Raw genomic sequence first — 12,425 nt, 5'->3', positions numbered from 1 at the left:
TTTTTTTTTTTTTGAAATTTTGGTCCTATTGTTTTGTACTGACTTTAAAGAATACCCTGTAGATTCACTAAATTATCCAGTTTTCTATCAGATAAATTGCAGATATTTTTAACTTAATTTTTGTTTTTTGACTTCATTTATATATGTCTAGATTTTTGCCTTGTAGAACTTTTAACTTTTTACATGGCCAAAGATATCCATATAGTCGATCTTCTTTACTCACAGGTTCCATATTTGCACGTTCACCTATGTGATAAAATCTGTGACCCCCAAGTCAATACTCAAGCACTTGCACGGTGGTTCACTGACAAGCTTGTTTATAGAGCAGCAAAAATTTGGAAAAATTTGAGTTGCCTGAAGTGTCTGGCCAGTGTCTTGTTTTGATTCTCATCCTACCAACAAGTGCTCTTCCTGTGGTCTATTTAGTGCCACATTTTTGTGCTTTGTTCCAGTGACTTCATGGTTTAGGATGGTCCCTGAGCATAGAGTTAAAGTGCTGTGAAGGGTTCCTAAGCCCAAGATGGCTATGACGAGCCTTATGACGAAATATATGTGTTCAGTAAATTATGTTCAGGCATGAGTTATATAGTGTGTTGGCCTTGAGTTTAATGTTAAAGAATCCATACTATATTGTCATAATGTGTCTTCAAATACACAGAAGCATGAAACAAGGTTGGGTATTGATCAGTTGACCAAAATGTTGTGACCAGAGGCTCACAGGAACCTGATCCTACATTTCCCCTCGGGGCAGTAATTCAGTATTCACGAAGTCAGTGTTCATGGCAATTTTATCAACTTAACGTAGGTACTGTAAATAATGACAACTGTATTGTCTTTTATGATTTCTGACTTTCCTTGGTGTTACACATAGAAGGGGCTTTTGCCTCTGAGGATATTTTTAACAATAATCTAGTTGTCAATCATCTAGTCCTTTAACCAATTTAATTTTCTCATATTTATATCTTTGCTTCATTTGGAATTTTGGGGTAAGGTATGAGAAAGTAGCATATAATTATACTTATAATTATACATATAATTAGCATATAGTAGCATATAATATACTTATAAGTATACATATAATTATATCCCAAAGCCACTTATGGAATGGTTCCTTTTCTTCCTAACTGATTTTAAGATTCTGGCACTTTGCTGACATCAAGGGTGGTAAGAGTTCCAAACTCACTGTATCTTCTGAAACCACAGTTAATTTTTAAAAGTTGACATGATAGAGGTAGTTTTCAAAGTCTCTCCGTTTCTATATGGCGTGCACCCCTTTCCCAGATTCCACCCTGCTCATACCACCTTTAATATGCTAAAAGCCATGGATACAGGTCTGTTTCTCTTACTAATATTTAGAGTAAACGTTTAGAGTAAATGTCAAATCAGATGGAATTGGTAACTGCAGATTTATGACTCTCCTGGGCACAGTCTGCACGCGGTTGCTGGAAAGCAGTTTTAGGTGGGCATGCCTCAAGTGGGAATCCTACCATGTCTTAAACCTTAGTCTTAGATCTGCTGGGTTGTGGTTTACCACTTCTTGATTCAGAAAGATACTGAGCCAAAGTCCTCCAGGCAAATCAGTGATTACGAAGATATGATCTAATTAAAGGAAGGCTCTAATAATGAAAGACCTATGGAATAGTTAAGGGAAAAGGATCTATGAGACTAATAAGAGGTTACGGGACCTCTTGTGTAATCCCACAATTCTGGCTCTTCTGTGGAAGGCAAGAGAGCCAGTCAAGGTGAGCCACCAAATGTTATTTACAAATGTGAATGTTTCCAAGTTTTAAATGGTCAATTTCACCCGCAGTCATTTCAGTCATGATTTATTCATTCAATGCCAGGTCGATTTTGTTGGAGGACATGCGCAGAGGCTCTCGAAAAGGTCACCATTGTGTGAATGTAGATTTCAAAAAGTTTCCTACTTTCTGACTTGATGAATTTCTGCTATAAGGTTGAATAGTCTAGGTACTGGCAGGCCAAGGACACAATTTCAGACTTCTGGTCAGAACAGAAATGTGAGATGCATCTGAAAAGGAAAGGCACAAGAGAATATATTTCAGACTACGGGGCACAAGCCCGGGTTACCTATGTCAGCAATGAGGCTGCCGGGCTTCTGCTCCTGGAGGAACTGGCGGACGCGAGGCCAGGCTTTGCTCTGCAGGTCACTGAAGTAAGGTGCCGTGCTCTCATACACATCATGCACGTGTTGCTTCTCCAGCTGGGCAGCTTCATGATCCATCCTGGGAATGGGGCCACCCCAAGAAATGCAGGTCAGAGTACGCACCAGAGATAACTGATGGAGGATGCGGATTTCCTAAAATCGGGGACCTACAACCGTCAAGGTTGTACTGTCCTTACACTCTCTTTTGCACTGCGAAGGACAAAACCTGCAGTGTGACCCCACCATAATTGTCCAAAGGCTAGCAAATGCATAGTTTTTACCTGCAGATCTTTGGAAAATAATGGTTTGGAAATGAGCCAGCCACCCTACGTTCCTGTGCAAGATCAATTCTTCATTTTGGAAGCATATATAAAAGGCTTACCAAATGGTTCATTCTGGATAAAATTATCTAATGCTAAATACGTTTTTAAAATTTTATAACAGGTAGCTCATCACTCCAATCCAATCACAAAGCCCTATTGAATCTACCTTTTTTTTTTTTTTTTTTTTTTACAGGTCTTTGAAATTTATTGTAGTCACATAGGGAAAAAGTCAAGTTTAATGTTTTTGGATTCCAACCATTTCTCTATTTCCATACTAATTCTGCTTTAGAAAAGGTGCTCATCTCCTGCCTGAATTACTTCCAGTCTGTTAACAGGTTTTTTGTTTGTTTTTGTCTTTTGCCCCTCTCAACCCCTTTCCTTCACTTATGCCACAACTATTTTTCTAAAACATAAATCCAGTTGTGTTGCTTTCCATCTCAGACTTCTTCAGAGGCATTTTATACCTTGTTCAATCAAGTTCAGGTGTCTTAGTGGGGCTTCCAAGGCTCTTTCTGATCTGGCCTTAACTTACCTCTTGAAGCCATTTCTCACCACCCTTCCCCAGCATCAGATGAGCTGTATTACTCAGTGAACCATGGTTTCTCAGATGCGACACATTCTCTCCCTGATCCAGGGGCCTGAACAGATGCTGTGCTTTACCTGGCTAACTTCCATTCATTGTTGACACGCTCATCACCTCTTCCAGAAAAGCCTTGTCTGACCTTTCATGCAGGATTAGGCAATCAGGAGTGGAAAAATGTAAGAGCAGTCTTAGAGGCCTCTGCTGTGTTGGGTTTAATCTTTTAATTATTCTCTTGAGGCATGTGAGTGAAGAGTATCCCAGGGAAGTGGCCAGGGGCTCAGCTTGTGGCTTTTTACCAATCAATATCAAGGTATTTTCAATCATTTGAGAGCCCTACTGGTGCGCATCAGCTAGTTTGGTGCTGCCCTTTGTACGCCTGTGCATCCCATGCATACCTCTACACATACAAAGGGCTATAATAGTTTATTTGATATTTTCCTCTAGTGCTGGCTGGAAAATCCTAGAGGTCAAGGGCTTGTCTTATTTAACGCTGAATCCCCTGGAGTTTGCACACAGCAGACCGTCAATAAAGGAACAAACAAACATAACCGGAATGGAATCTAACCATGACCACAGAAGGTGGCATTGGCTTTGGGAGAAGAGGGAGTGACCATGGGGCATGTGGGAAGAAAGGAACCTACACTCACAAGCTTGCAGATGAGAGAGCGACAGGAGAAGGGCCCAGTCTCTAGACGGCCCCTGCATCCCGCTCCCCACCCTCCATCCTCTTACACCCCCACCCTGGGAAGTAGGAAGCACTTGAATAAGATGGTGTCTCATTAGGAACTACAAAGTACCTTCCCTTCTTACTCCCCTTTGCATTTAAGAAATATCTTGTGGAGAGATACTTTGAGACTACATAAATATCCTGTTTTTCAGAGTCTCATCAGCCAGTTTCAGCGTCCTACCCATGGGTGATTCTTGCCCAAAACAGTTAGTACCATAATCATCACCAAATGATGATATTCTAATTCCATCATTCCTTCTATTGCAAGGAAGAGCTTCTCAGGATTTACTCTTAAGAAAACAAATTAGCAGTAGACTCTCCTTAATTACCATGGACCTGCCCACAGCCCCTGCAAAAAAATCTGGCAAACTCCTAACACAGTACAAATCTCATCTGTGAGGTCTGACAAAACTTCCACCCAAACTGAAACAGCTTATGTTGCACCCTCAACTGGAATTTACAAAGTAAACAGATGGCTGCCTGTAACTTCCTACACACCAGAAAAGCCCAAACGCCCAGTGCTTTTCTTTTTAATCAAAATCTCCGTAGACTTAAGTCTCTTTAACACTTTTTCCCCCTCAAGGAATCAAATCAGGCAATGCAATTTTGAGGAACCCTAGAACAAATACATTTTACTTTCTTGTACTTGCACATGTCAAGTGGCAATCAGCATAAACTCGATTATCTTCAATCTGGCTCCAACTACAAGCTCAGAATTTGTAGTATCTGAACAGTACCCCTTGCAGACCTTCCTCTAAGTCCTCTCCCAAATTGCTTGGCCTCTACTGTAAACAAAGACCTATTTTAAAGTGTGTGAACAACAGAAATCCACTTTGTTTTTATTGCATTTTAAGTTAAGATTATATACTGCAGAATAAAGAGCTGACTGTGAACCTGATTTGTAGAGTTGGGGCTCTCCGATGTGACATTTTTTTTTTTTTTTAAAGATTTTATTTATTTATTTGACAGAGACAGACACAGTGAGAGAGGGAGCACAAGCAGTGGGAGTGAGAGAGGGAGAAGCAGGCTTCCTGCGGAGCATGGAGCCTGATGTGGGGCTCGATCCCAGGACCCTGGGATCATGACCTGAGCTGAAGGCAGACGCTTAACGACTGAGCCACCCAGGCGCCCCTCCGATGTGACATTTTTAACACTGGAGTTAAATTTCCTGCAATATTTTCCAGATGAATGTTATACATATAGGTAAATTCCTTGTGAATTAGGTAATGTGATTAACCTAGTGAGATTAGTACTAAAATAAGAGCACAGGGTTCAAGGTGAGGCTAGGGAGATGGGGTTTGGTTTAGCCAGACTTCTTAACCTGTGTGCTGTCAAATTCTAGGCCCTTGTAGCTAGCTGATGCCTTGTTGGTGAGTCATGAGAGAAGGTAAAATAATCTGGAAGGTAAGGAGAAGTCAGAAGAAGTAGTGCACTGAAAATTCAAAGAACTAATTTGGGTTTTACTTTAAGTGCAATTGAAAGTAGAAAGTAGTTTTCAGTTGGTAGATGGGTTGGGGGGGTGGGTAACATGATTGGACTTACAATTTTAAAAGATCGCCCTAGGCATATCTAATTCTTTTTTTTTTTTTTTTTTTAAGATTTTATTTATTTATTTGACAGAGAGAGAGAGCACAAGCAGGGGGAGTGGGAGAGGGAGAAGCAGGCTTCCCGCCGAGCAGGGAGCCCGATGCGGGGCTCGATCCCAGGACCCTGGGATCATGACCTGAGCTGAAGGCAGACGCTTAACGACTGAGCCACCCAGGCGCCCCTAATTCTAATTAGACTAGAATAGCTATTGTTTTTATTTGTCCCACCAAGTTCACCATCCCTCTTGTTCCGATAATTTGTATCTTGTCCTCCCTGGAGGGGCATGTGACCCAGGCCTGGCCAATCATGGTATCGTATTCCGGATACAATCATTGGTCCAAGGTGGGCAGGTGATACCAGGTGAGCCAATTAGAGTCCTTCCTGGAGAGATCTCTGTGTGGAACTAAAGAACCAGTGGCCTTGGGGCACCTGGGCGACTCCATCGGTTAAGCATCCAGCTCTTGATTTCAGCTCAGGTCATGATCTCAGGGTCTGGAGATCGAGCCCCCAGTGTGAAGCCTACTTAAGATTCTCTCTCTGGGGCACCTGGGTGGCTTAGTCGTTAAGCATCTGCCTTCAGCTCAGGTCATGATCCCAGGGTCCTGGGATCGAGCCCCGCATCAGGCTTCCTGCTCGGTGGGAAGCCTGCTTCTCCCTCTCCCACTCCCCCTGCTTGTGTTCCCTCTCTCGCTGTCTCTGTCAAATAAATAAAATCTTTAAAAAAGAAAGCTTCTCTCTCTTTCTCTGCCCCTCCCTGCTCCACCTCACTCACACACACACACACTCTCTCTCTCTCTCAAAATAAATAAATAAAAATTTTTTAAAAATTAAAAAAAAAAAAGAACCAGTGGTCTTGTCCCTGGCATCACAGAGCTAGAGAGATGTGAAGGTCAGGCTGCCAGTGACTATGTTTCCCCCACATGGAAAAGAGCTGTCTTCAGGTAGAAGAGAATGACGTCAGGCAAAGCAAACAGATGAGAGACAACCGCAGAGAGAAGAAACATGGGAAGCATAACGTCCTGGTTCTACTCCCTGAGACTTTGGTTCTTGCAGTTCTGGGGGCTACTCCTTATCCTACCCACCTCGGAGTCCGTCAGTTCCCCTTTGTACTTACACTTGTTGGGTTTCTGACCTGACCGCCACAAGAGTCCTCTCTAATCCAGCCTTACTTCTTATACTAAGAACTTTGGGTTTTGTTCTATGGCTAGCCTATATTCCTTGGAAAATGGAAGCGAGGAGAGAAAGTGATAGGAAACTAACAGGAGAGGTCAGTGGCTTGATGTGTTTCCCAGGGAGAGAGGAACAAAAAGAAGGATATCAGCAATTCTTCTAGCAACTGGGTCCTCAGTAAGAAGTCACAAATACTTGGTTGTCCTGTTCTGAGCATGTGATTAGGATAACACTTCTCCACCCAACTTCATTCAGGCAAAGCCTGGATTGTGACCATTAAATAAGATCAGAAAAGACGGGAATTATGTCTGGGCAGAAGCTTTAGGAGCCAGCATGTAGCTCCAGCACTGTTTTCCATGTCTCTGCAAAATCATGGAAGCAGCAGCGTAGCTCCCTGATGCACAGACAGCATGGGGGGTTTAAGCCAAAAGGAATAAACAGCTCACCTGAGAAATGTGGAATAGGTAATGAAAAAGTAAAAACTATCAGTTATATTCTATTGGAAGCTACCCTGTTACTATGTGAGTGTGTCTAAATTTTTTCCTTCATAAATATTAACATTATCCTTTTTACTACAGATGTAACAAAATTGGGGAGAAAACTGAATACAGTACTGTATCCCATCTTTTAAAACTTAATATTGTGAGCCAAGAAGTGACTCTTGCCTGTGGTTTTCTCCAAACTTCTCAAATACATGTAATTTCCTTCATCCCTAAATTCCACAGGACCTGAAATGTTTCATAGTCTACAAAGTATTATAATAACTTAAGTAATTCTACCAGATTCTGAACTCTGAAGAAGCAACATTCAATATACATCTTTGGTGAGCCCATGGTATCTAGCACTGGTCTTAAACAGGTCTAACCATGTTTAATGAATAAATGAAAAATGAAACTCCAGGCAAATAAACCATATTTTTAAATTATTTTAGTTTTAACAGTTTAGGTATAACTGATGTATAACAAACTGCACATTTGTAATGTGCGCAATTTGATAAGGTTTATACATATGCACGTGGGGAACCACAAGACAATTAAAGAATGTAGCCATCACCTGCGAAGTTTCCTTATGTCCCTCTGTGAGCCATCCCTCTCACCTTGCAGTCTTTCTTAATGCTGTGTTTCTGGACAAAGAAACAGGGATAGATGGGTGCACGCTGAGACATGCCCAACACCCACAATTTCAAATGCAACTTTGAAATTTGGAATGAGTATAAAAAAATGAATTACTTTTAATGATCATTGTAAAACTATGCCTACCACACACATGTATAAATAGTAAAAACATTCAGAGGAGCTGAAAAGGTTTCCCAAGAAAAGATTTTCCTAGTATCTCATCAAGGAGATGAGACACTGAACTTGACCCACAGAGAACACAGAGAACTCTGAGAGGCCTTGTTTTGTCCCCTGGAGTGGCTCCTTGTCCCCAGGGAGAAGTCACCATAGCTGCATATTCTCAGGACAGTTCCTTTCATAACCAGTCCTAGAAAGGCAGCTCAGAAACTGGGATAATAGGCTCGAAGCTCATGGCCCAGTCACCAGGAGGGATTTGTCTTTTGTTTGTGATGGGAACTTCTGTTATATTTTATCCTGAGTTTCTTTCTGCACCATTATTCTCTCTACAGTCAGTCCTCCCCGTTTTGGCTCAATGGAAAACATACTCATTTGTTTTCTTATTTAATTCTGTCTCCAGGTACCTACCTACCAATGACATTTCTAAATTAAACTCTCTTGCTATGAGGTAAAACAATAGAGCTTTTAGAGGGAAAAAGACAGCTTCTATATAACCTTGAGGTTGGTTAGGATTTCTTCAACAGGTCCTAGAAAGAACTAACCATAAAAGGGCAAATAAGTAAATTAGACTATATTAAAATTAAGACATCACAGGGCACCTGGGTGGCTCAGTCGGTTAAGCATCTGACTTGTGGTTTTGGCTTAGGTCATGATGTCAGGGTCACGAGATCGAGCCCTGCATCAGGCTCTGTGCTGGGTGTAGATCCTGCTTAAGATTCTCTCTCTCCCTCTCCCTCTACCCCTCCCGTCACCTCCCTCCCCCACCCCCCCTGCTTACACTCCTCTCTCTCTCATTCTCTCAAATAAATACATAAATAAAATCTTTAAAAATAAAAAAATTAAATTAAGACATCAGTAGGAGAGTGAAAATTCAACCCATAGGATGTAAAAAGATAGTCACAGTACATACATCTGACTAAGGGTTTGTATCCAGAATATAAAGAATTCTTCTATATCATTAAGCAAGAGACAAATAACCCAATATAAAAATGGGCAAAAAACCCACAGAACTTCACCGTGGGCAGGAGATGAACAGGAAACACATGAAAAGGTGCCCATCTTCATTCATATCAGGCAACTGCAGATTAAAACCACAGTGTGATGCCACCACCCACGTGAGAGAACAGCTAACAGGAAAAAGACAGAAGATACCAGGTGTTGGTGAGAACATGGAGCTGCCAGAATTAGAATATGCTGCTAGTAGAAGTGTAAATTGCATCAGCCTGTTTGGAAGACTTTTGGCAAGTGACAACTAAAGCCAAACATATGCATATCCTGTGGCCCAGAAATTCTGCTCTTTATGTATGTGTATATGTATCCAAAAGAAATGCTCACATAAATTCACCAAAAGACAGTCTAGAATTTCCACAGTAGCATTCTGCAAAACAGCACAAACCTGGAAGCCATGCATTATGTCTGTCATCAATAGAAGAATCAAAGAAATTGCCGTGGATTCATACAACGAAATACTGTAGAGTAATAAGAATCAAAAGTCGGCGACTATATGCAATGAGATGGCTCAGTCTCCTAAATATAATGTGAAAAGAGAAAGACACAAAAGAATACAGAGTATAGGATTCCATTTATGTAAAGTGCAAAAACAGGTAAATCTATGCCATTAGAAGTGGAATCATGGCTACCTCGGGGTGTAGGAATTGCAAAGGAGCGGGGGGGGCCACTGTCCTGGGGTGTGGGTAATATTCTATTTCTTTTTTTTTTTTTTTAAAGATTTTATTTATTTGACAGAGAGAGACACAGCGAGAGAGGGAACACAAGCGGGGGAGTGGGAAAGGGAGAAGCAGGCTTCCCGCGGAGCAGGGAGCCCGATGTGGGGCTCGATCCCAGGACCCTGGGACCATGACCTGAGCCGAAGGCAGACGCTTAACGACTGAGCCACCCAGGCGCCCCGGTAATATTCTATTTCTTGATCTGGGTTCTGGTTACACAACTGTGCTTATTTTGTGAAAATTCATCTAAGTGTACACATATATACTTCCCTATATATTTCAATGTAAGAAAATCCTTTCACTTTCAGACAATTGTCTTACTATGAACTTTAAAGGATTTTTAAAACTCAAAGCTGAGCAGAATATCCTTTCTCAGCCATGTCCTGCCATTGCCAGGATGAATGAATGTCATTCATTTAGTGCCTTCTAGGGGACACCTAGAAACTGGAGATCACTAGGGTCAAAGATGAGTTAGGGTACCATGTTGATGCAATATTCCCATGAAATTAGATTATGTAATAATATATACAGAAACTGTTGAGAGAGTTTTTAGCTCAGATGAAATTTAACTGAGGATTTCCTCTCCTCTTTTTTCTTGGAATAGAACTATAAGACTTTTTAAAGAACATAAAAACGACCTGAACAAATAGAGATAAACCCAATGCTTGGGATGTGGACCCAACCACTGTGACTTCAACAACCACACACTTGACAATTCTGATTCACAAATAACCCTTAAGGACATGGTCTAGGGAAATTAACTGAGGATTTCTTACTAATTTAAATAAGATAATGTCTCATGCCAGATTATCCAGTAACCAGTGAAGAATAAAGTCCATTTGCTCTCAGTAAAGATGTCCTATCAGGGCAGTGTCTAATTGGTCTGCTGCAAGAAAAGAAACTCATTTTACCGACCCTAGATTCATGTGTTTATTAAATACTGAATAGCTTTACCTAAATATCCAATGTGAAATTAAGGATGAATTATGTTAGCTCCGGCCTCCAAGTAGCACAGCTACAATGATATATGAGGATTATGGATCTCAGTAAATGGATGGGAACAGAAATTATGTAAAGAATCCAGGAGAGATGCTGCCTTATCCTTAGCTTTCTAACAGCATGTGGATCCAATTCTTACCATCATTCTCTCACTACCTCGTTGTTCTATCGTTACTGTTACTCATTAAGACAATTCTCAGACACTTCAGTGCCTTGTTAGAAATGATTGGACAAAATGAAATTTCCTGATTTATTACTGCTAGGTTGATCAGCTGGAATGTTTAGTCAGCTGTTTATGTGGCTCTCTACAAGAGCACTTACTGGAAAAACCTGCTGAGTTTATGGGAGAATAAAAACTTTCGGAATGATTTCACGATATTTATAAGCCATAGAACCAAGGAAACAGCAATTTGGAGCCTAATTAATAGGGCAGTTAATCACCTGAACAACACAGATGTAATAGAAGAAACAGGGCTCCCCAAAAAACAAAGAAGGAGCCAAAAATATGTGCCAATACAGTTTTTCTTTTCTTTTTAAGATTTACTTAATTATTTGAGAGAGAGAGAGACAGCAGGGGGAGGAGCAGAGGGAGAGGGACAAGCAGACTCCACGCTGAGCATGGAGCCTGACGCAGGGCTCGATCTCATGACCCTGCGATCATGACCTGAGCTGAAATCAAGAGTCAGATGCTTAACCGACTGAGCCACCTAGGTGTCCCTACAGTTTTTCTTTTTAAAGGTGTAAAATGGAATGATAAAGAAAAGGGGAAAGGCACTAGGGGAAGAGAAAAGGAGAAGAAAAAGGAAAACAAATATATATTGAATGATTATCACGTGCTTCTTATATGTCAATGCAAAAGAAGCAAGACATGGGAAGTGGGAAAAGTAGATAAAGATCTAAGAGTCCCAATTTCATAGGGATAAAAATAAGAAAGAAGAGATAAAATATATAATTTTATGTTTTTATTAATTTTATATCTATTCCAATTAGGGCTCAGAACTAGATATTTACATTCTAATTTCATTGTTCATAGAATGTACTACTATTAATCAATCATTAATGGAAATCAGACTCTAACAACTTGTAACTACAAGAGAGATTCGCTTGAACTTTTGTATTAAAAAATTAAAATTCAAAATAATGCCAAAAAGCCTAAAAACTCTTGCTCTAGAAGTCTAGAATTGTAGTATGCTGGAGTTTAATGTATTATGTTCATTTCCAGTGAAATTGGAAATTGTTAAAAAGGAAATTGTCTGTGAGCCCTGCTTGTATGTAAAATAGCACATCTCCAAATGAATGCATGAGAAATTGGGATCATCACCTTAGAACTCAATTAAATTGCATTTATAAGAAGTATCTATTCAAAGACTGACCAAAGCTGGGTAAGCCACTGTGTTTCTTAAAGCCCTTTGGGGGCGCCTGGGTGGCGCAGTCGGTTAAGCAACCAAATCTTGGTTTTGGCTCAGGTTGTGATCTCAGGGTTGTGATCTCAGGGTCATGAGATCGAGTCCCACATTTGGCTCTGCACTCAGTGCAGAATCTGCTTGAGATTCTCTCTCTCTCTCTGCCCTCCTGCTTGTGCTCGTGCTCTCTCTCTCTCTCAAATAAATAAATCTTTTTTTTTTTTTTTTAAGCCCTATTAACCTGCCTTTCAGGGAGAGTAGCAAACTTAGAAATTCTATCACAGCTAAGGCATAGAAATCAAATAAATCACTTCAGGTCACCCGATGTGTTTGAAGATCTGACTGCTACAAAAGGAAGGGAAGGAGAGAGGGAGGGAGAAAAGACACTAATGTGTGGACCCCAAAGCATGAAGGCATGAAGGTATTGCTGGGGGTAATTTCTGGTTCATA

The 12,425-nt window shown here is 40.7% G+C and overlaps 1 protein-coding gene across 2 annotated transcripts in view; it reads right to left on the bottom strand.

The window, feature by feature from the left end:
* TRMT9B (tRNA methyltransferase 9B (putative)) overlaps positions 1–12,425 on the bottom strand; it is a 60,274-nt gene that overhangs the window by 13,434 nt on the left and 34,415 nt on the right. For both annotated transcript variants that reach the window (XM_032413500.1, XM_032413499.1), the window contains exon 3: positions 2,089–2,243. In XM_032413500.1, the coding sequence (XP_032269391.1) occupies positions 2,089–2,242 (154 nt within the window). In that variant the 5' untranslated portion in view covers position 2,243. The remainder of the gene's footprint in view (positions 1–2,088; positions 2,244–12,425) is intronic.

Source organism: Phoca vitulina, unplaced genomic scaffold (genome assembly GCF_004348235.1).
Source record: "Phoca vitulina isolate PV1807 unplaced genomic scaffold, GSC_HSeal_1.0 scaffold15, whole genome shotgun sequence".
Taxonomy (NCBI): Eukaryota; Metazoa; Chordata; class Mammalia; order Carnivora; family Phocidae; genus Phoca; species Phoca vitulina.
The sequence above is the reverse complement of the archived record's forward strand: the minus strand, read 5'-3'. Positions and strand labels throughout refer to the sequence as shown.